We start from the raw sequence: 25,348 nt of genomic DNA, 5'->3' as shown, positions 1-25,348 counted from the left end.
CGTGGATTTCCCAAAAGCAGCCTGGCTTTCCTCCCCACTCCAGAGCATTCTTTGTCCATCTCTTCACTAGTCTCTGAAATGGTTCTCACACATGCACGTATGTTAAGTCTGGTGATGACTGGTGGGCATAGACTGGGGGAGAACTTGTTTTACTGCAGAATGTTAGGCACCCCCCTCAGAGATTCTGAGTCAGTAGGCTGAGGTCCGGCCACCTACATTCTAAACATATGCCCCAGGTAACTATCATGCAGGTGCATCAGGTACCACGTTTGGAGAAACATGACCTGCAAAACCAGAGTTTCCCAAGTTTCATCTTTGAGTTTCTTCTTCCTATCGAGTCTCTTTTGCTTCCACTCTTGTGGTCTTAACTCTCCCTTCTATGAAAAGCCTACATTTCTGGACTTAACTTCCTTCTGTCGTTCTGAACCTACCTCTCCTCCTGGATATTTTCACCTGGACTTCCAGTTTACAAATGAACAGGTTTAAAACACCCACATATTAGACATCTCCTCAGTTTAATGGGAAAAAGAGATGCACGTAAACAAGTAATCATTATGCAGAGTGGCAGGCGCTGTAACGGAGGGGCCCAGACGCAGCGGAATCCCATGCCAATCATAGCCAGAGAGGCGGCACCTGCTTCCGGAGGTGACAGGCGTGAGGCAGGGAAGCTAAGGAGAGCGATCCTGAATCTTAAAGGCTGAGAATGACATTTCAAGCAAAGGAGACAGCAGATACAAAAGCAGGAAGAAATGAGCAATAAAACTTGCAAAACAGACACGGGCTTGTGCACAAGAACTCTGGGGATGAGATGCTGAGGGTCTGTGGGGCTGTACTCCGCTCTGTTGCCCATGCCACAGGGAGAAAAATCCCCGAGGGACACAATGAGTGGGGGCATGAAAACGGAAGGCAGGCAGACCGAGTTGTGGGGCCTGCTAAGAAAGGAAAGACGGACCTCTCAGTCGGGTGCTGGCAATACACAGCAGAAGGGACACTGGACTTGCACACACGAGTTAGAATCTTAAAGTCTAACGCACACTTTCATTCACAAAGTGTAAAACCATACAAAACATTGCCTAGGGAACTGTGACCACTCACCCCTGGTTTCGTTTTTAACCCACGCATTGATGGAGTCACAGGCGGCGGCTGGGTACTCAAAGTTCAGATTCCAGACTTTGCACTGAAACACATCTTTGTTCCTCGCGACAAAAGGCACTTCAATTTTAGAGCTGTTGTTCAAAAACATTGCATTAGCCACTGTCACAATATCTTTATTCTTCTTGGAGATGATGGCCTTGTTGATTTTCTTTAAAATTTTACCAAGTCCTAAAGGGGAGAGAAATGAGAAAATGCAGCGGTATTTCCACTAGATTTTAGAAAAGTTATGTTCCAAAGTTATCTTCTATGTTATGGCAAATAAGAACAGTACGAACAAGATAAATATGAGTATGAACAAGATAAATATAAGTAGTAAGAAGCCTTGTGTTAAGACAGGAAGGGAGGAATAAAATAAAGTACGACTGTTAATACGTCTTAAAAATCAGCTGTGCCCCCACCAACAAATCAGGCATATTCACGGCATTTTTAACACCTTCCCCATGTGGATCTCATTCTCCTGGAAGGCTTTCTTGGCACCAGCTCAACAGGAAAGATTGGCAAGCTCCTCAATTATGAAGCCTTGGGGGGATAAATTAAAGGAATCTTCTCAACCTAGTCTCTTTCTCACTTAACAATCCTTTCCTGCCAAAGATTTAAACAATGTGATCCTTTTTTTTTTTTTTTACTTCGGAAAAAAAAATAATAAAATAAGCATTCGATAGACTATAAAAAAACTGCCATGTGCCACCATCCAAGAACAACGTGATTTTTACTTGACATCAAGCTCAAAAAGTAAGGGGATTAATTTTATGGCAAGGTAAGCTTTATTTTACACGGGCCATTCATACAAGCTCCATTTAGTTTTAGAGCATGGAAAAGAGGAAAATAAGTTATAAGGATGAAATGGGTTTCTATAGAGAGCTTGTATTACAGATCCTTCTTACTCGCTTGGCGTCTTTTCAATATGACACTGTCCTAAAACAGTCTGCAGAGTGACCTTGATGGTCGTCTGAGGAGCCAGCTTGTCACTCTGAGAGTGTCTCTTCTTCAGACCCTTTAAACAAGGAAAGGGTAAAGTCTTCCCTGCCACAAAGAGGTGCCCCGTAGGCCTTTGGTAGGCCTCTCAACTGTACCCCTCACGTGTTCTGTGGGGCAGACCTGGCAGGAGGGGGTAGGGCGATTTTATAAGTAAGAGAGCGGCAAACTTCAGAGGCCAAGTCCCAAGCCTGTCCCTTTCAGCCACGCTGCCTCCTCCACATGCCCCAGTCTCCTGCTGGAAAGAGATCAGGGCAGATCTTTCCTCCTCTGCCCCAAACTGTCCTGCCTCCATCCTCAACGAGAGCATCATATTGTGAATTCCCAGAGGCTGAACCTGAACAGCCAGCCACTCGGGCTCGCCTGGATGAGTGTCTCTTGCCAACTGAAGTCAAAATCTACAGCACAACTATTAGCGATTTGGGAGGAAGAAAGGGGTGGGGAGTGGCCAACAGGCCAATAAGCATTACAATTTGGGAAATACTGCTTAAAATGAATGTGGCTCAGCATTAAAACAAACCACCAAAATCCAGTGGCTATTTCAGAATTGTATTGGCCGACAGGGCCTGGATGGCACTAGGAGAGGCCACAAATGCTAGCAGTGGTTCTCTATGAAACTATAAATCACCAAGAGCTTTCTGAACTTCCAAACAAGGGGCAGAACAGTGTGTTCCAAGTATTTGGTCTTTCCATGCTTCTAACAGGTGAACAAACCGCAAACTCATGCAAAACCTGAATGCCGCGTAATCAGAGCAGGGCGATTAGGCATTTGGTGCTGGCAGCTGTGGAGGCCACGCTGAGCCGTCAACAAGGCCTGAAGCACACACATCCCCGTGTCTCTCTTCCTCTCCCAGCTGAAGGCGCCAATACAGTCAAGATTCCTAGGATGTCATGGCTAGCAGAAGTAAAGGACCATGGGGAGGAAAAACCCCTCATTTTCCAGTAAAGTTAACTAAGACCTAGAAGTGGCGAGGATTGGCTCGGGGTCACAATGCCATGAAGGGCTCTGAAGCAAGCCCTACTCCCTCGTCCCTGCAGTGTGGAAGAGGCAGGTGGAAGGTAACTGGGTGGAACAACCCGAGCTAAAGCAAAATAACAGTGTTAGGGCATACAAGCTCCTACGTTACATTTAAATAGATAATCAAATCTCAGGTTTTCTTTCAAGATAACTAAGCTTTTTCTATCAGGCCTTATTATATATATATATACATATATATATATATATATGTATATATAGTAGCTTTTTATTTTGAAATAACTATAGCTTCATAGGAAGTTGCAAAACAGTACATAGGGTGTCCCATTGTGGGGACAGAGCCCCAGAGAGCAGTTTCCAGGCTCTCGGCCTCATGTGGAAAGGTGTTGGCTCAGGTAGTAGATGGCCGTCAGCTGTGGCTGGTTGGCCATCAGCTGTAACCATTGAGCCATTGGCCACTAATATAACTGCCGTGGCTACGGAGGGAAGTCCAGGAGAGAGGAGGAGAGAGGAGGAGAGAGGAGGAGAGAGGAGGAGAGAGGAGGAGAGAGGAGGAGACTGAAGGAGAGTCGGTCGGTTGGCAGCAAAGCAGACAGCAGGTCGCACTCGGGTGAACCCAGCCTCCAGTGAGACTATAGTGGTATGACTTCCCTACCTTTGGCTCCGTGGGTGTTCCCTTCTGGCCTAGCCATATCCTGCGTTATGTGAGGAGCGGGAGCAGAGACCCCGCCGACCGCCCCGCACGACACCCACATACCTCCCCCCAGTTCCTCCCATGGGTGACGCTATGGATGACTACAACACAGGACCACAACCAGGAAATTGCCATTGGTACAGTCCACAGAGTTCATTCAGACTGTTGACATATTGCGTGCGTGTGTGTACGTGTGCGTGTAGCGCTACACAATCTTATCCCACACGGAGAAGCACGTGTCCACCAGTAGACACAGAACAGTTCCATCAGCACAAGGCTTCCTTCTGCTGCCCTCCCACCCACCTTCCCAGCTTACATTTTTAAAAGTGCACTGTGGACACAGAACCACGAGAGCAGTTTCCAGGCTCTCGGCCCTCACATGGAAAGGTGCTCACTTGGGTAGTAAATGGCCATTAACTGTGACTGGATGGCCATCAGCTGTGGCTAGTTGGCCGTCAGCTGTAACCAATGAGCCATTGGCCACTAATATAACAGCCATGTCTACGCTAGCAGCAAATGGGGGCTAGCGAGAAGGTGGTGGCTGGCAAGTGCGGATTGCAGTTAGCAAGGGGTTGGTTGGTTGGCAAAGAAGCAGACAGCAGGTTGCAGATTGTGTGGCTCCTGCTTCTTGTGTCTCCAACCCAGCCGCCAGCGAGACTACAGTGGTATGACTCCCCTATCTATGGCTCCGTGGGTGTTCCTTTTTGGCCTCACCATAGCCTGTGTTCTTGTACGGGGAGCGGAACTAGAGACCCCAGATGGCACCCTGCATGACATGCACCCACAGCCATAATGCATTTATAGCCCTGTACACCATGGAGGAAGGACAGATGGGAAGTTCTCTTCTCAGAGATGAGAAAACTGGCGCATTCAGAGACTGAGTGATGGACCCAAAGCCCCACAGCTACAGAACAGAGGCTGGAATCCAGTTCTCCTAACTCCCAGCACCACAACATGTTGTTTAGAGGAGACTCCCAGGTGGCACCAATGAAACCCCTCCGGGTTGATCTGCCTGCTTCTCAGGGCTGGAAGCAGAGCTCCAGCAAGGAACCCTCCTGATGCAGAACCTCTGCCAGGCCTGCAGCCAGAGCCGAGTGCACGCACCATTCACATTATATTTCATCATTGTGGCAAGCTGCAACTTCGTTCTGCCACTGGCTCCCAGCTGCAGCATCCCCAGGACAGACGCGATCCCATGGGGGGAAATGACGACGTTGTCACGAGGCCGCGATTTGACAATCTGATTGAAAACTTGGATTCCTATGTCAGAGCCTAGTTCCTCCAGAGGCTGAGGATTGAACTGCAAGCACAGAGAGGGCAAAGTCACTGTGGCCACGAGGAAGAAGGGGAAATGCCAATCCATGGTTCCTTCCGGCAAGGCTAACCTGAAAAATTAAAGAAAGAACATTCAAATTCTACTGACACGAACATACTTTTGGGGGACTACTTTGTACTCAATCGGATGTGATTTACTGTACTCAGTATAACTGAATACCTTCTTAATATATGGAAGATAGGACAGTGTAGATTAAATCAGTTTTGACCGTATGTTACTGTTAGGGGCGTGGGGAGGAGGGAGGATAGGGAGTTCTGCTTGGTAGGTCCCAACTAAGTTCTACACACTATTCTGTTATTTGTTTCTCATAGCCACCATTCATTCAATTAAACCAACGTTTACTGAGTGCTACTGTGTGTCAGGCCCTTGTCAACGTAAGTGCTGGCCATACAACCATAAAAAGATGGGCAAGACCCCTGCCCTGCTAGGGTTTCCATTCTAAAGAGAGACAGAAAATAAACCAGGAAGCCATGAAGTGACTTCAGGGAGGGATCAGAGCCAGCACAATGAAACACAGTGATGTCGGCAAATGAAGGGCTGGGGTGGGACCACAGTAGACCAGGTTGTCAGGGAAGCCACCTCTGTGGACGGAACACGTGATTGAGACCTGAAGATGGAAAAGACCCAGCTGGGCACTGAGCAGGGGAAAGGGCTGTACCAGGTAGAGGAATGGCAGGGCAGAGGCCCCGAGGTGGGAACAAACACGGTGTTAGAGGGCGGGGTGGCTGTGAATTAAGGGACCTGGAGGAGGTGAAGAGGAAGGAGGGGTCAGCTCCTGAAGGGCCTGTAGAGCCTGTTATGGCTCTTAGATCCCTTCTAAGGGAGCACACACTCAGGTTGCTATGCTCATAACTATATACCATATAGTTTTTTAACACGAACACATTACTTTCTTAATTAAAGAGTTGTTCATTGAAATAAATTGAAGTGGCAGCCTTAAATCTATAATAGGGCGGAAAATTGGTACATTTATCAATTGTGAGGATGGCATTGTTTATGATATTCTCAATTAGAGATTTTTTTTTTTTAATGCACTTTCTTCCTTGATTACCACTTACCGAGCTCTCTTTGGCTGTGAAAAATAAGAGGCAGGAAATTTACTTGTGTTGATGGAAACACAAATACTTTCCTTCAGTGAGACCCTAAAAGTGACAGAGGGTAAAACAAAAGCAGAATCCGTAGCGTCGCTAATTTGGTTCCTCCCTTATAGACCCGACCTCCTGCTAAGCACGCGTTTTCCGGGAGCCAAGGTGTCCTTCCTGTCACGTGCACTCGGCGTTACGTGCACTCGGCGTTACGTGCACTCGGCGTTACGTGCACTCGGCGTTACGTGCACTCCGCCTTACGTGCACTACACGTTACGTGCACTCCGCGTTACGTGTGGGAAGTTGGGTATGTCTGCAGAGAACAGGAAAGAGGGTCACCTCTTAGGAGACAGGTGACCGGAAGTGAGGGGGGAACGTCTGTGTGGTCCAGGGAAAAGAAAGGGCACTGGGGCAGCAAAACCGGCACTTGGTGTTTCCTTGCCTTCCTTTCCATACACGTGTGCTTCTTCCACCTCCAGGTCATCACAGATGTTCAATAAATACATGGGGAATTAAACCTGATGGCTTATATACTTTCTATTTTGGTTATTTTTCATTGTATCAAAATCGTGTTAATGGAGTGTCACTAGGAAAATGATTGTGCTGAGTCCTGAGCCTCACTTGTTAGCGCCACTTTCCAAGGAGAGAGAAATTCATGGGGGGGGTGGGGAGGTAACAAAAGGTCAGGGACACAAGGTGAACCACTAAGGCCACTGCTCCAGGTGATGGTGCAATTTTCTTATGTTTTGTGAAGCAAGCACATTTTTAAAAATGTAGAGCATTCGGAGTTTCTCCAGAGCTTAATAAAATTATTGTGTAAATGCAGTCTAAATTCAAAACATGCAAATGACCTACATACACTCCTACTTGGGGCTTTCCTATAGCCAGCATGGCCTATTTTGACTTTGGCACCCAGACTGCCTCTACTACCGTAACAATCCCGTGTTTCTTTCAGCCTGTTGGACATTGGAGAGCTTCCAAATCCTGATTATGGAAGCTTTCCTCATTTCATCTAGAAATTAGACATTGTGCCCTCCCTCCCTCCTCTTTTTTCCTGAAGACAAATATTCTCTTTAAAATGAAATATACCACAAAGTCATCATAAGTATAAAACAATTTGTACAATCTTTGTTACAAACGGCCAGATCCGGTGACTGGCGCCAACCTCATCAATCTGAATTGTTGATTCTTACATTATAGTCTGTTCTGGCATCTACCTTCAGCGTGCCATTATCTACACTCCCAAACCTCCCAAAGAAAGCCTCCTGGATGAGCAAATATTTGAACACGTGTTTGAATTTGCACACACATAAAGGACATCAGATTTTTGCTGATAGCTTAAAGTTGATTCACCTAAATGTTACAGATCTATGTAGAAGATTTACAGAAAGGGCCAGTAACAGACAGACATGTAACAGCTCCAATGTCTTCAGAGTCAGCAAAGACAATCTCCCCCCAGAATAGCCACTGTATGTAGCAGAATTATACTTGGTTATGAATATTTGCTAAACGAACAGTTTCATTATGAAGTGGGAGAAGGCAACCATGGGCATTTTTCCTGTTTTCTGGGATTGTGGAATTTTTTGAGAGAGGTCCATGTGCAGTTTCATATCAGTGCATGGGGACAGTGTCAGAGCTGTTGCAGAACTTGGAATCGGAGCTATTTTTGATTGATGTTCTGGACATACTCTTAACTTCTGCTTGGCCTCGGTTTCCTAGGCTCAATGCTCACTCATCTAAACTCACCTGGCACGTACTGACGAAGACTAAGCTTTCACTTCTCTCCAAAATTCCGTAGCCAGGAGAGTGGGTTACTTTAGGCTCATAAAATTCCTACACTGATACATATTCATGCCCCAATAGACAATCTTTTACATAAAATAACTATTGAAGTGATCAGGTTTTGAAATGCTTGCTCTCTAGAATGAGCAGATTCTCATTATGGGAAGAACATAGTAACCTCCTGTCTATTTTTAAGAGAAATTACACTTTAAACTTTCAAATAAGAGAGAAAGAATAGAGATGATACCTAATATATTGCATAGCATCAATATGGAAAATCACGAATCTATTTAAATGTTCCCATTTCCTGAATAATCTTTTCATAACAGTAAAAAAAAGGGGGGGTTCTAGTTTAAGCCTTCAATGGAGGGAGATCATAAACCTATAAATAAAACCATCATCACAGGCATATCCTGCCTAACGTGGGTTTCTCTTTCCCCACGTATTTTTAGTTTCTCTTACTCCAAACCTTTCCTTCTCAGTGTGGGGAATGTTTTTTGAAGTAATTGGGGACTGCTTTGAGCTTTAAGTGAGATTCAGTGTAGTGAATAATTAATCGGTTGGTGGTTTGGCAAATGCCAGACTCAGAGCACATCCCTGCGTTTATAAATGTACCACTCATCAGTGGCAGACAGAGAAACACACTCTCTATAGACCCCATGACTTCAAGCATCACGTCTACTCAGATGATGCTCAAATCTGTAGCTCAATTTCAGTGCCATACTTTCAACTGTTTGCTGCATATGTTCACTTGATTGCTCAGAACACCATCTTGGCCTGAAAAATCCTCTATCCATGGGTAGTGGAGGGCCCCTAGTCGGTGAACTCTACCAACTCTCCTCTTAAAGGGTCACATTTCCTGTTGCTAGTCCTTGGTCTTGCCCACACCCATGCCTGTTTCTCTCCTTTACTCTCCACCTGCTAAGTACTGGTGCTTCCCCTAACTCCTTCCATGGCCTGTGGGAAGCTTTCCCTGACTGTCCAAGATAGGGCTATTCACCTCCTTCTCTGAATTCCCATAGCATTTCCTACCTATACCTCTCATTTTGTCTGTCAAGTATATTTTTTTCCCTCCCAACTAGACTGGAAGCTCACAGAACGCAGGGCTATGAGATGTTAGGATCCTAGTGCCTACAGGGTCCTATTTGGGGCCTTACCATTGGTAAATACTAAATCAGAGGCTGACCCATGGAACTAACCCACACGCTCAAGTTATTTGGCTTGGAATACAAGTCATTGTAAAAATACTTAAGCAATTAAAAGTTAGAAGATGTCATATACAATCTAGATTTAGATTTATTCTCAGGAAAAACAAAAATGAATGGGAGTTCTGGCAACGCAGCTCTCATTCCCCCGGCAAACATTCCTGCATAGCAAGCACCCCATGGGCTGGGCGTGTGCTTTCCTATAGGCCACTCCTCTCTGCCACAGCTCCCTCCGCTGCCTCCTGTCACTTAAGTTACCACCTGCAGCCAGACCCCTGCACTGAACGAATGCCAATCCAAGAAACAAGGGGAGACTAGTAGAGCCGGTCACAAAAGATGAAGCTTAGTTTCAACCTAATAAATTCTTTTTTACAAAATAAAATATACTTTACATATAACACATGAGCTAATGATAAATAATATATCTGTCTGCTCCATTGAGTATAACAAATAAGATGTATGTAAACAGTTTGGGGGAAAAAAGTACAAGAAAGACGCTTCTGGCTCCAACTCTTAGCCAGAGGGTCACATCTATTTTAGGAGGACCCAGGAGTGTCTAATAAATGGAAAGTACTCCATCCTTTAAAAACATTTAAATGGATATATTTTTAAATCTTTATGTCATTAAAATTTCAAATACATGCAAAATAAAATAAATTCCCAGTACCCAACATCCAGATAAAATAATTATAAACTCATGGCTTATTTTGTTTCTTCTAAAATCAAAGATTGTTTTGAAGCAAATTCTAGACATCATATAATTAAAATGTTTTCAACACATACGAGTATTCTAAACCTAAGGAATATATATATATTCCACATATATTAATACATATATATGTGTGTACACAGACACACACACACACACACACACACACTCTCTCTCTCATTACCCCACTTAAAAATTCTTTATATGTTAAATATCTAGTTGGTATTCAAATTTCCCTGATACTCTTCTATTTTTTTTTTATAGTTTATTTGAATCAGGATCTAAATACACTCCACACACTGCAACTGGTTGATATGTTTCTTGTCTTTTTAAAAAAATCTTCCTGTAGTTGCTTTAACTTTTTCCTTGGAACTTTTCTGTCGAAGAAACCAGGGTATTTGCTGTCAAGTCTCCCACAGTCTAGATTTTGCTAATTGCATTCATGTGATGCTGTCTTCCATATTTCCTGTACATTGGTAGACCTGGAGTAGGAGTCTGCAAGCTCCTGGGCCAGATCTGGCCACACTGTTTTTGTCTGTGGCTGCATTCAGGCTCCTTCAGTCAGCTGAGCAGAGTTGCCCAGTTGCAACAGAGACCGTATGAGCAGCAAAGCCAGAAACATTTACTGCTTGGCTCTTTGCAGGAAAGTTTGTCACCTCTACTCGAGAGGTTAATCAGATTCCAATTTTTTTTCTGCAAGAATATTTCATGGAGGTGTTGTACTCAGTACTGGAAGCAGGTGACCATTTACCTCTTTTTTTGTGATGTTAGCAGCTACTCAGGATCATTGCTTAAGTGCATTGTTTTATTAAGGATTGCCAAATGGTGCTATTGTAATTCTAACTTTCCTTCTTCATTAGTTGAAATACTTCTATAAAAAGAAGTTTCCCATAACCAGCTAGTTGGTTATTCTGAGGTACAGTTTGTACAGCAAAGGCAGGATAAATGCTTGATTCATTTCCTATATTGCTTTCACAATAAGTTGGTTATCCAGCATTCTTAGAGTTGACCAGAGGGTTTTGATTTGTTTGTTTTCTTAGTATAATTTTCAAACTCATGTTTGCAACATATTTTAAGGGTCTCGATCACTGAAATTTTATTATCCTTAATTGATGTTCAAAACGAGCCTCCTCAGGTTGGTGCCTGACCCTTTCATATGACCTCTAGTCTCAATAGCGTCCTTGTTTTCTGGTTTGACAAGACGTTCCAGGCTCGTTTTGCACACTTCCTGTCCTAGGTGGAATCAGCCACTTCGCTAGGAAGCTATGGTTCCTTTTAGCAGGAAACAGTATTTAGAGACCACAATCGGAGAATGCCTGCTTAATAAACTCTAAATTAACTCTGGGAACACTGGGCATTGCTAATGTGGAAAGTCCAAAATGCATTTACATCATTCTCTGGACTATATCCAAATACTGAAATTCAAATTATGAAAGATAGACTATTTAACCATGAATTGGTTTGCCTCCCAAGGCCAGATAGCCCAGGGGAGGCACACTGGATAATGGGAAAGATGGGGGAGTGAGCTGGGTATTAAAGATGGTCTAATATAGTCAAAATGGATCACAGTCATGTGAAGGCAGTGAGTCTCATCCTAAGAGTGGGATCCTAACGACGCAAGTGCCTTAAATGAACAACAGGCACAAAGCATAACAAGGAGAGTTCCCCAATTTACCTCAGGGTGGGGGGAAGGTATGACAACCAGCCCCCCCCCACCACACACACACACCCCTCAGTGAAAGCTGACATTTTCTCAAGCACTGGGAAAATGTTAATATCCTTGTGGTCTTTGTTTCTAGGATCGTCATTCTTAGTACCTAGAGCCCATTATTATTCTGCCTTTGGACTAACCATTTCTTCTAGAGGGGCTACAGCAGGTAGGGAAAGTCAGCATAACAGATTACCATATTTTGCCATGTATAATGCACTCCGACGTTTTTGGCCCAAACTTTCAGGGGAAAAAAATCTTTCGTTTTAATTTTTGTAATTCAAATTTTCATTTGTGTACGCTTAGATGCTTGTTTTTTGTATTATAAAGGAGTTTTAGCATTTATTTTTTAACATATTATGGTACAAGAAATTTTATGTAACAAATAAATACAAAACACAAGTACAAGAAACTTTATGTACCGGTAACAAATTTACGATATTTGCGCATCATAGAAGGCCGAGAACCCTTGGTCACTGCAAGTTCGTCCTATGTTCAACAAAACCGATTATCGTATTCCAGGGTATCATTTTGCATGTGGATATTGTTATTGATTTCTAGAACTACACTTTTAACTCACAAGCACAAATAAAAGAATGAAAAACATTTATACAGATACAGAATTAGTACTATCTATGTATAATGCACATCTATATTTTTCCCTAGTACTTTTGAAAATACATGATAAAAATTTGGGCAAAAAAGTGCACATTTTACACAGCAAAAATATGGTATATTAGAATCATGACATCTCCCAACAGTTTTTCTTCCCAAAAAATAAATGGGAAGGTATTAGGCTGCCAAACTGAGACTTCTAAGTGGCCTTAAGTAGAACTGAATTGCCCAGAAGTCATGCCAAATGTTTCTCACCGATACTTTAACAAGAGGCAAAGGTCTAACTCTTAGGGTGTTTGGCAACAGGCATTCTAGAAACCTTCAGCGGTTGACCTGCAGAGATTATGGCTGGATCTGCAAAGTGATAGTAGTTGGTTTTGCACAAACAATTGGGGTTAAACCTCAAATATGGTCCTATAATGGCAAGAGGACTCTGGTCTCTCAAACCTCTACAAACGTTACTGAAATATGTCCACCCAAAATTGTCTTCATTTTCCAAATGTCTACCACATTCTCTTAAGGCAAGAAGTTAGATGAAAAGCAAAACTAAAGTGCTTTTTCATACCCTGGAAGTGTACTGAGTGTTATCATGTTTTCAAAATGAGTCAGCATCTTTAAACCGGCAGAGAAGAAAGAGGACATGCTAGCTGATCAAAGTGACAGCGCTTGGTGGTTTTAAGTATGGTCTTTCAGGTTACTGGGGAGAGGCTTAGAGACTTCTTCAAATTCTTTCTTAAATTTTTATCGGACTTCAAAGTGTATACTTGATCTACGATGTTAATTAATTTAGCCAAAAATGAACCTAAAAAGAAACTCAGGAAAGAAATGCTCAGCTACCAAAGTGCATGGCTACAATGTCTAAAAGGTTCCTTCAATGAAGGGACATATATTTTTTTAAATATACTCTAACTGACATCCAATGCCTTTCATCCTCGTATCATTCATTCTTAAATCTCTTTTAGGAAGAAGAGGGAAGGGTATGAGAAGAAGGCGATTGGGGCTTTGTTAGTTGGCTATCTTTTAAAATACAAGCTTAGGGGACATTTATTCTCTTTTCCTCTAAGTGTCAGGGAACATTCATCTGAGGTTCAAATCCCAGTTCATCCACTAAACAAGAGATCCAAGGCAAGTCACAATCTTTATCAACCTCAGCTTTCTCCTGCTCCATATTAGAAATCAAATTTGAAGGGTGGTCCTGGGAATTCCGGAAGCACAAACAGAAAGACAAACAGTAACTAGCACAGTACCTGGCTCAGAGCAGGTGCTCAGTAATTACCGGCTCCCTTGCCCTTGTCTTCGTCAATACTCAAGACCTGAAATAGTCCCTGATTTTTATTTCAACAACTATTTAGAAGGTTTCAAGGATAAAACTAAGAAAGCGGGTCAGACGTAACTTTCCACCTTGATAAAGACCTGTCTGTATCTTTATCACTTCCTTAGACTATTTGAGGCACAGAATAAGACAATGCTGCTGTGTTTTACTGTCTCTATAAGAGAATGGAGGTGTTGGATCATAGTGGGGGTGGAGGAGGGTGAGTCTCTTCCAAAAATCCTTGGATGGTGCTAAGATATGTTATGCTGACTTAGGTCACTAAATCTGTTTTATTTATGGTATCAAGTCCTATAGACTTTCTTATTGACAAATCTAGAAGATGCAACAGTTCAAATGAATGATTTCCTAATCAATAGCCAAGAGATGACCCAAGACATCACAGTGATATTGACCAGTGGTTCTCCATCTTTAAAACAAGGTAGCATCTTTTTTAGACATAAAAACGTATTGCAGATACTTCATGACTAATTTTACTTTTAACACTGTGAAAATACATGATAAAAAACTAACATGAATTCATAAACATTTTACGTAAAATGCAAATTTTACGAAAAAGCACCTGGATACTTTCAAAAAATCATATATTAAGGTATTATTTATGCAGTCTACACTCAAAATTGGACCATGAATATGACTTTTCTGACCCCTTAGAAAAACTCTGATGTTGTTGACATGTCCTCAACTGATAGGTGAGAAATCAATGTTCTCTAGACTGTTGCTAGTAAAAAATGAGCAAGAAATGTTAGAAGTGTAAATTGATCAAAAATATTTCCCCCAAGGCAATTTTTGGTACGTACAATCTTAAAAATGTATATACTTATTGAAACAATAATATCCCTTCTATCAATCAATCCTTAGGTAATAATGATAAAAAAAAGATTTGAGTTTAAAAACGTGCACTGTGGAGTTATTTCTAGTAGCAAAATCATAGCGATGTTCTTTGCACTAAATAATTCCAACACCAATTATCATTGCAACCGAAATTTCCAATGGAGGGGGGGCTGTGGGTGATCTTTTACCAGCTTTGTGCACTTTTCTAGCTTCTGTGTACTTTGTTGCTAATAGTTGTACCTGTCACCGTCAGAGAATTGCTACTGGGGGTTGGAGCCCATTTTCTTAGTGGGCTTGAAAGGGCTGGGAGTTGACATACACCATTCCTCCACCCAGAGTCCAACAGCCACTGGTCTGGGAGTGCAAAAGCCCAGCTCCTTTGCTTTGAGGTGACATAGATCCCTGAAGGTGTAATTGACACTCCAGAGCTTCTCGGGATTAGGCTGAGGGTGGGACTTCACCTGATATGGGCCCCTTGATTGGCTACTCCCCTTTCTAATCCCCAGTCCTCCCACTCCCCACTGTTTCACCTGGGACCCTTCCACAATGAATCGTTTGCACTTTGTACTTTATCCTTGTTCAGGGACTGCCTCTGGGAAACCATGACCTACAAATCCAACAATAAGGGTCAGTTCATGACATCCATCTAACACAGTATCATTCAGCTGCTAGGAAACGATCTTTGAAGAAATTTAAAGATATAGTAATATATTTCAGATATACCTTCATTGAAAAGAGAAAACTATTTATGGTATAATTAACTATGTAAGATAATACATAGGCACAGAAAAGAGACTAGAAAGACGGATATCAAGACATTATCTATACAATTATTTCTGATGATAATATGAGTATCGTTTATTATTCTTTACACTGTTCTGTACCTTCAAAATTTCTACAATGAACACATCCCTTAAAACAAGTATCCCTTTCCTGTTTATAAAACATAGCAGTGGGAACGCAGATCAGCTGAAATGTGTAGTAAGGGGGAGCAGAAAAGGCTATAGAATACAAAAGCAGTGTTTAATCACAGGTCATAAAACTTAAAAAAAAAAACTTAATCATGAAAACTTAAATAAAAAATGGCAGTTATTGGAAAGAGAGTTGAGAAATAATATAGTGAGATCCCTTTATATATACTAAAATGAATGTTAATACCCCGTTACAACCCATAGGCCATTTAATGTTGACGTTTTTTAGTAAGTGGTGGCTCTATTTTGATAGATCCATTTATGTGGCTAAATCTGCATATTAGATATTTAATGGCAGGGATGACAGTTTCTTAAGTTTTTCATTCCCTGCATTTAGTATAGTACCTGCTAATTGAGTAGGAACTCAATAATGTTTATTTAATAAATTATAGTTCAATGGAAACTACCATTTTAGGTGGCAGCAGCAACTGTTATCGCTAACTTTTTTAAAAAATCCAATTTGCTTCAAACTTGTGGAATATACTCTGAAGTACTCAAGAATCATAGCCGTAGTTTATTGAATGTCTACTATGTGCCCAACCCTGTACCTGGAACTTTATTTATTCAACATCTAGCGGAACCTTCAACTTAAGAAGTAAGCATTAGTATTTATATTTTACAGATGATGAAAACGGAGGTCCAGAAAAACTAAATAACCTGCCCAGATCATACACATCGTACAAGGTGAAGAGATGGCTGAAGACTGACACTCAGCCAGTATGTCATACAGCCTCTTGTGATGGAGTTTAAAGGGTCAACCGAGGAAAGAGCGAAGAAACACTGCCTTCTTTCTACCTCTCTGTCCTGTGCTTCAATCACCGAATACTCAGAGTAAACAAGTGACCACAGCTTTACAAGGCCCGAGAATTGAACAGAATGTTTGTTGCTCTAGTGCAGTGGTTTTCAACGCAGAATGGGACTCCACTGTCCCCCAGGGGACATTTGGCAATGTCTGAAGACATTCTGCTTGTCATACCTGGGTGTGGGGGGGGTTGCTACTAGCATCCAGTGGGTGGAGGTCAGGGTTGTTGCTAAACATCCTCCGTTGCACAAGACAGCTCCTCACCACAAGGAATTATCCGGCCCAAAACGTTAGTGCCAAGGATGGGAAACCCTGCGGGAGGACAAGAAGGCACACATGCCCACTCTCCCCCAAGCTGTCACGTGATGAGGCCACTGCCTTTCCTTAATTTAGACTCGAGGCTTCGGGCTGAAGTCACAGACTGTTTCTTGTCAAAGCAGCAACCACACTGACACCAATTATCACACTGGTTCTCCCCAGAATTTTCAATCCAAGGCTTCTCTATGTGGGAGAGGAAGGAATCCAGCAGATTCACTTGTGTGCATTCTGGAAGGGAAGGTGTGCAATACCGGTAATGAAAGCTTTGGGTTGTCAGCTCACCTTATCAAGTCAGTCTCATCTACAGCCCGTTGAAAAGAAGTCCTGTGGCTGGCGGTGGGAATGCCTGTGTTTCACTGAGCTTCCTGTGGGAGCTTCAGGGAGGGTGTTTACACCAGGGAGGAAAAGCCTCCTAATGCCATGGCTCCTACCTGTGCCCCTGACATCCTGCCCATAAAGCAGCAGGAGCAGCAGCAGCGACCTGGGGCTGACATAACCAGTCATTAACTCCTGTCGGCCTGGCTCCTCCCCACCCACTGCCTGGTCTTTTCCCCAACCCCCACCACAGTTTTGGGGGGATTTTTTTTCTTTTGGCTGAACCAAAGCCAGCTCTCCCATTCTGGCTCAGGGAATAGAACTGCCAGGTACACAGAGCAAAACCTAAAATGTTCACATATACCCTAAATGATTCTTATGGCCACTGGTCTGAGTCCCCGGGAACTTTCTGAACTAATTCTCTCCAGTCACGTAGTTAGTTAAGGAACCTAAGCTCAAACCCCTGCGTTCCTCCCTTCCCCTGAAAAGGGAGCCAGGCCCAGCAGGAGACAGGAGGACACTCAGCCTGTGAACGTTGAACTGGGTCTCCATTACCACCCGGCGCCCAATTACCCTCCAAAAGCCACCTGCAGGAGGCCCCATTCTGCCTGCTGCGCTGCCCTCTTTTTCTCAGAAGGAGAGTTCAGAGTTAGAGGGAGGCTTCTGAGGCCTGTGAATGATGGCGGTATATTCTCGAGGCTGTGAAGGCCCCGGCTGGCAATGTTAAGAGAGGATGTGGGTTTTAATCAGGCAGGAACTCCAAGGCGCATGAATCCTCACCTCTGTCAGCCAGGGAGACGGGCGAGGACACCCGTATTCAACTGTGTAGAGAGGCTCCTAGTTTTCTAGGGCTCACGTTCACAACTACAGCCACTCGGTTCTGTTGAAATCGGGGTGATATTCCCCAGGCTGCCATGGAAAAAACCTGTTAGATAGTAGGTACAGTTTGTCCATTCATCTCCTTCACAAATATTAATGGAGCCCCTCCTGTGACAGGCATGGTGCTGAGGTGAGAATGTGGATAAAAATGGACTCGGCCCCTTCCCTCCTGGAGCTGACCGTCTAAAGCTTTGGTTCTCAACCTGGCAGTTTTGTCCCTCAGGAAACATTCTGCAATGTCTGGACACAGTTCCGGTTGTCACCACTGGGAATGGCAGGGAGGGTGCTACTGTCTAGTGGGCAGAGACCAGGGACAACAATCTACAAGACTCAGGAGAACCCCGCCCAACAAGGACTAGTCTGCTCCACAGTAGCCACAGGGCTGACAGGGGACTCTGACGAAGGGCCATGCACGTGGCCACTGGCGGGGGAGCTGGGTATGACTGGACAAAGGGGGCGAGGGCCAGGGCAGGGAAGAGTGTCCCAGACAGAGGGTCTTAAGTGCAAAAAGGCCTGCTGTTAGGAGATGCCATGGATGGCTCTAGAAACTGAGATTATGGAAATATTTTTCTTTTTACACCATCATTATTTTATAGTCGGAAGACACGGTCTCCCCTGGGGCTGTAACCTGACAAATGGCTCCTCGTGACACATAGCAGTGTCCAAACTAGACAGAAACTGGAAGAACCATTCGCACTGTAATGTCCATACTGTCCCACTGCCTTCTTTCTCAACCACCAGGCACTGCACGTTAGAAGAGGCAGGGATTGAAACCCCAATTTTCCTTAGTCTGGATACTAAAAGCGTGACCGACAAAAGGAGAAACTGATAAGCAAGGCCTCATACAATTTTAAAATATTTGCTCTGCAAAGGACTCTACAAAAAATGATGAAAAGACAAGGTCCAGACTAGGAGAAAATATTTGCAAGCCACACATCTGACAAAGGACTAGTATCCAGAAGATATAAAGAACTCTCAGAATGCAACAGTAAAAAAAAAAATTAAAAAAAAAAATAAATCAGAAAATGGGCAAAAGACATGGACTGACATTTCATTGAAGAAGACACACAGATGGTAAATAAGCCCATGAAAAGATATTCAACATCATTTGCCATTAGGGAAGTGAAAATTAAAACCACAATAAGCTATCACTGCACATCCATCGGAATGGCTAAAATAACACCTAATGGTAACAACAAATGCTGGAGAAGATGCAGAAAAACTGGATAGCCTACACATTGCTGATGGGAGAATAAAATGGTACAGCCACTCTGGAAAGCAAACAGTTTGGCAGTTTCTTAAAAAACTAAACACGCATTTAACCGTATGATCCAGCAATCTTGGAAATTTATTTCAGAGAAATGAAAACTCATGTTCACACAATAACTTGTATGCCAATGTCCGTAGCAGCTTTATGTGTAATAGCACCAAACTGGAAACTACCTTGGTGTCCTTCAATGGGTGAATGGTTAAACAAACTGTGGCACATTCACACCATGGAACACTACCCAGCAATAAAAAGGAATGAACTATGGATACAGTTCTCAAGGGAATTATACTGAGTGAAAAAAGTCAATTCCAAAAGCTTACATACTATATGATCCCATTTATAACATATTCTTAATTCTGACAAAATTATAGAGATGGAGAACATATTAGTGGTTACCAGGAGCTAGCGAAGATGAGAGGGAAGAGGGTGGGTGTGACTGTAAAAGGGTGACCGAGAGGTCCTTGTGATGGAACTGTTCTGTATCTTGACTGTGGTGGTGGTCACACAAATCTGTATGTGATAGAAGTACACAACACACACACAAATGAGTACATGTAAAACTTGAAATCTGGATAAGGTGGCTGGATTATACCAATGTCAATTCCTAGTTGTGGTATTTATTGTTGTGTACTATAGTTATGCAAGATGTTACCTTTGGGGGAAGAAGGTGAAGGGTAGATGAGATCTCTCTATTACTTTTTATATCTGCATAGGAATCTACAATTCTCTCAAAATGAAAAGTAAAAAACAAAAATTTAAAAAATCCCGAAAAACCTTCTTTTAACATTTTAGTCAGCAAATGCACCTTAAGACAGATATTTTTGTTATTTACTTGAATTATTTTCCCAATCCTGCAAGCACACTAAAAATGTCAATATTCTAAAATATATATATACGTATATATATATATATATATATATACCAAAAATGTTTTTGCATAATTGTGCCTTTCCATAATTTTTTACAGCATCAATTCTTAGATTTCTCAGCCTCTGCAGGCTGCGGAGAAATACCACCCAAATTCAAATCCCAGCTCCACAACCAATTAACTGTATGACTTTTGACAAGTACATAACTTCACTGTGCCTCAGTTTCTTCCACCTGTACAATGGGTATAATAGTAGTCCCTACATTACAGGATGTTGTGAGGAATGAAAAAAGGATAAGACATCCCAGGTTCTTTGGTCAGTTGCTGAATATACTGAGGACTCAACCATTATCATGGAAGTTCAAGGACTCCTTGAGTCTCTCTCCTTAACCTCTTCAGGTCTATTTGCCAAACCATTTTAATAGTTCCCTCAATTGTAAAACATCCCCAAATTCCAATTTCTAAACACCAAAAAGAATTTTAAATGCTGCCTTTTCTATTTACCCGTGGTCTTTTTTCAATTGTGGACCATTTTTTTCATTTCTTTGCTGTAGAAAGGATTCAAGGGTCTAGTATGTGACTTTATCAGTTTTACCTCTGGTCACAAGTCCTCGGGGAAGGTGACATAAGTCCTCCCAGGGGCAGCAGCCAGGCCCTGTGCAGCCTCTACGAATGGCCCTGGAGATGGGGTCAGGAAATGACTGATGGTCACTGGGTAACTTAGGAAACGGGCGTCAGGCTCTACTGATTTTCCTTGTGTTCTTTCCAAGACTGCCAGGCTCATGAATAAGGAAAAGTGTTTCCTACCAGCTGAAACTGAAATAGGGCGTGATTAGACTAAAACCATTTTTAAAACATTTTAGTGACGAAACCAGACAAGTCCTGTCTCAGTGGTCAAGAGACTCAATTAGAAGTCTGGTTTGTAAGCTGAGTCTCATCCTTGTTTTATTTGCTCAGATGGAGGAAATATCTAACACAGAAAATGCTTGATGATTGCCCAAGGAAACCATTTGGAAATAACTGTGAGATGCACTGGAAAGCCTATTATAACGGTAACTGAAAAGAAGAGGTAATCAGGAAAAAATACCTTAAATTTTAGAAAGCAGAGCAGCTTCCAAAACCCAGTGTTTCTTTAAAAAAAAAAAAAAAAAAAAGTGAGGGGGAGGGAAGATATAGAAGTCTGCTTACCAGTTTTCATAGAAATTTTAGGATGGGAGGAAAAAGTCCTCCTAACCCCTAAACTTGCTGTTCTTCCAGGTTCTACATCTCAGTAAATGGGGCACCTCACCCATCCAAGAATCTAAGCAGAACGTCTGGAAGTCATCCTTCATCCTTTCCCTGGCCCTTTTAGAATCATTGACAAGCTCTATCTATCATTCTTCCTCTGAGCGAGTTGCTGAATGGTCTCCTCTCTCCGCCCCTTTTATCCTCAGTCCAGCCATCCAACATTCCTGGCAGAGGACATTAGTCTCCTACACCCAGCTCACTGTCTGCACTGCCCCAGTGACCTTGCCAATAGGGAAGGCTGACCAGGACCCTCGATACCAAGACCTGCATCAAACCCTCCAATGGCTTCCCTAAGCTCTGAAGAAAAATGCAAGCCCCCTGCCACGGCCAACGAGCTGGCCTGCCTGCTCTGGATTTGGCTTCCTTCTAGACATACACTCTGTTCCTGATAGTTCACAGAACCTGCCAGGCTCTTTCCGGCTTCAGGTCTCCACACTCATGTTCCTTCTGCCTGGAACATGTCACCCCCTTCTTTTTGTGCCTGACGGTGGGGCAGGGACCTTGGAAGTCCCGTTCACCACTCTTACACAGTGTCCAACATGGCACATAGGACACTGAAATGCTCTCTATATAATCAAGGCATTTATGAGGAAGGCAGGCCTTCAACGATCAATGTGATCTGCTTCATGTACTAACGCTGATTACGGAAGCCAGGCTGTGATCTAAAGCATTTGGGGAAGTCATTTTTTCAAAGAAATTCTAGAGCAAGGTTGCACAACATTGCCACCATTAACATCTCGGGCTGGATAATTCTGTGTTGTAGGGGCTGTTCCGTGTGTATTGTAGGATGTTTAGCAATATCCCTGGCCTCTGCCCACTAGCTGCTAGTAGCAACCCGTCCACCCCCCACCCAGCCCACACACACCCCCCCCCAGCTGTGACAAATGAATGTCTGGGGACATTAACAAATGTTCCTGGGGGAAAGAAGGAAGATCACCCCTGACTGAGAGCCATTGCTCCAGAGAAAAATTAAAAATTGGTGGTTAGGACTTTAATTCTGCCCACAAAATGCCTAATTAAGCTATACTTTGCCTGAATCACATGCGTCATAATGCATTTTAATACAGTATCACCTAACGACTGTTTACAAGATCATTTCAGTGGGAACATGCATTCTAAACCCCTCGTCATCCACCACGGAGGGGGTGGTTGGTCCGCCCATTCTGGGACTCCGCTTAGCTGTCTGCATCAGCACTCTCGGTGATGTCTGATGTGAAACTGGTGGCAAAGAATGGTGGGGAAGGAATGGGAAGTCAGAGAGGAGCTGTGGGTGGATGGGGCTCCTCATACCTGATCTTTCACCTGTGTCTGATCCATAAAAACAGGAGAAACAGAGAAGGCCTTCGTGCTTTGGGTCCTTCCTGAGAGCGCCATCCCACCAAACCCTCATGCAGTCGAGTATTCTCTTTCTTTCCACCGTGTGGCACGACGACCCAGGAATGAAATGTGAAAGACTGAATCTCAGCACTGCTCTAACTCCCTGTCTACAGCCCACCCCTTGGGCTAATGGAATGCTACTGAGCTTGGAGCACCTCTTCAGGAATGCAAAATGACTTCCTCATTCTACCTGCCACCAGGCAACAATATTTTCAATTATTGGTTAAACTGCAAATGCCCCATGAGTCATTTAAATAAATCTCACATGTATGAAATAGTCAATTGTGCTCTCAGAGCAATTCCCAGCTGTAAAAATAGAGCCACATGGAACAGATTTTTTTTTCCTGCAGCTAATTGAAAATACTGCACATATAATGCATGATTTAAAGCACCCAGGAGGAATTTCAATTTGCGTTCCCTATTTTTAAATGTATAATCAAATGCTGTCTTAAAGTGCTCCACACATTTAAGTCAATATCGCTTGCCTGAAGCCCCAACCACTCCTAAATTTTCACACTATGAATTGATGACCTTAGGTTTCTAATGCTCGGAGTGACTTTTAAAACAATGGTTTTAATAGGGCTGTGTTTCCTGAGAAAACAAACATTCCTAGACTTGACTGATTCAAACCTCTGGGGCTTAAAGAAAATCTCCGGAACAGCAGCAAGATGCCTGCTGGAAAGAAGGGACCAGGTATGACATCCTTCACTGGAGAACCTAAGCAGTAATCTCTTTGCTGCCCTGGAGTTAGAAAGGATGCCCCACCACTCTCGATGGTTGATCACATGGGAGTTGGCAGAGGCTGTCAAAGTAAAGAAGTAGTGTCCAGACTCTAATAAAGAAGGAGTGCCCAGTCTGGGGACAAGGGGACTTGCAAGATCACGATCCTCTTCCATTTTTAATAGAGCTCTACAGCTTGCACAACGCACAGCGCTTTCCTACTTGACGAAACAGTTCCTGAGGTTGTGCACCACAACTCAAGCACAATGACAGAAATTACAAAGGTGAAGGGAAAGCACAGCCTGACCTTAAGAGCTGCAGACGAACAGAAGACAGAAGTACTCAACGGTATAAAAAACAAGGTAGAACGTGGTGGGTAGTATTAGGAGTTCCAGGCAAACAAGGAAGGTGTCAATTTACCTTTACATAAAATAACACTTAAACGTGATCATTAGTGTCCCTCGGTGCAGCAGATGAGTAAGAGCCGTAACCTACCCTAGTAGCCAAGAGAAGAAAGTGACTAGCAATAGCGGCAACCAACAAATAATAATCAAACTAGCAAAGAATTTAAAGCATCAGAATTTTAAGTCAAATAACACAGTAGACACTCAATGTATGTTTATCGAATGAATGAAAGTACTACTCACAATTTAGTGTTATTCCTTTAGACATACAAACCTCTAACCCTTAGCTTTTGCTCCACAAATTAAGAAGCAGAATTAGAAATAATGACAGGACTCAGAAATGATGTTTCAATAACCTGTCACCAAGGGCTAATGTCATACTATCTGTAACTGAGGCACAGATAATCCCCAGCATTTGGGGATGAAGGCACCTACTCCATGGAACTCTGTTGATCAAACTTAGCCTCCTGTGCTTTGATTGACTAGTAACAGTCCTACAGGGGACTAACCCAGGTTGGGTTCTATGACCTTAGCCATCACCTATCTCACTTGCTTTCACATACTTATCAATTAACCTTCCCATAACAAGTGGGCCTCCCATGAAGACCTTGGTAATTTGGGGACTACGCTAATTGGCAAAGGGAACATCTTTCCATTCTCCCATTTCTTAGGTGTCTGGTTACTGTTAGTTCTCTGACCTGCAACAACTCTGGGGATCCTGACGAAATCTGGCTTTTCTTCTGTGCTTCATGTTGTGAATCCCCCTAAGTGGTGCCCACCTAAACAGTCAGTTTCTCGGACATCACACATGTAAAATGCAGCACCATCTGGTGACCCACCCTGTGTGCTTTCTTCTCCCTTTCGCACCACTGAGTATTGATTTACAATCTTTTTTTTCCCCAGGGCAAACAGAGGGAAAGCAGGAAAGTGCTGAGCTTGTGTTACAGAACCTGAGAAGGAAGAAGGGAAAGGAAACGCTCTGTGTAGCTCAGTCAGCTTCCTAACACATCTACGTCCCCAAGTAGGTTCATTTATGAAGTTCAGCAATGAATGGTTCATGGAAATAAACACAGGGAACATCTTTCCTGCCATCCCTCCAAACAGATTCCTACTGTGTGCACAGCCCTGTAATCACGTCATCTGCCTGACTCTCACATGAGCCCTTTGGAATAGAGATGAGGTAACAGGGATGAGGATAAAGCGGATGAGTCATCTGCCCACATCACGCAGCACGGAAGAGGTGACAGACCACAAGGATATGCCACCACCACCAGATGGGCACTGCCAGCGGCTCCTCCCAGGCAGAGGGCCGAGATGCTTCCGTCATCCGTCATCCGAATCCCTCCAGCTCCTTTTTCATTCTCTCTGTCAGAGCTCAGGATTGGCACTGATCCCACGCTGGCGCTCTCGCCTCTCCTTTTGCTCCTGGATGCAGAATGGTGTTTTCAGCATATCTGACGACCCCCCTCCCACACTGTAAGAGGCATCCCTTCCTCCAGCATAAAGTTCTGTCTTGGATGAAGTTTTAGTGACAACATGTGCTTTTGTGACCATATGGTTATTTCCCAAACATGGCAGCCCACCCCTTTCCACGATGAGAAGATTCCCCAACAACCCCACCTCCTCCCACGCAAGTTTTGGTCGACCCGACTAAAGAAACTTCATGACTAACATGTAAAAATCACATATAGTATGGTTTAGAAATAGTACTTTCCTTTCCATTCCCACCTTCC

The 25,348-nt window shown here is 43.3% G+C and overlaps 1 protein-coding gene across 2 annotated transcripts in view; it reads right to left on the bottom strand.

Moving 5' to 3' along the window:
• Positions 1-25,348, bottom strand: part of SERPINE2 (serpin family E member 2) — a 59,276-nt gene that overhangs the window by 21,302 nt on the left and 12,626 nt on the right. For both annotated transcript variants that reach the window (XM_033111297.1, XM_033111299.1), the window contains 2 exons: positions 4,905-5,185; positions 1,096-1,323 (listed from right to left, as the gene is read on the bottom strand). In XM_033111297.1, coding sequence (XP_032967188.1) covers positions 1,096-1,323; positions 4,905-5,163 — 487 coding nt within the window. In that variant the 5' untranslated portion in view covers positions 5,164-5,185. Of the gene's footprint in view, positions 1-1,095; positions 1,324-4,904; positions 5,186-25,348 lie in introns of those variants that run through there.

The sequence above is a fragment of the Rhinolophus ferrumequinum genome, chromosome 8, assembly GCF_004115265.2.
Source record: "Rhinolophus ferrumequinum isolate MPI-CBG mRhiFer1 chromosome 8, mRhiFer1_v1.p, whole genome shotgun sequence".
In the NCBI taxonomy this organism is placed as follows: Eukaryota; Metazoa; Chordata; class Mammalia; order Chiroptera; family Rhinolophidae; genus Rhinolophus; species Rhinolophus ferrumequinum.
Note: the sequence above shows the minus strand (reverse complement) of the source record. Positions and strands in the feature narration are given on the sequence as shown.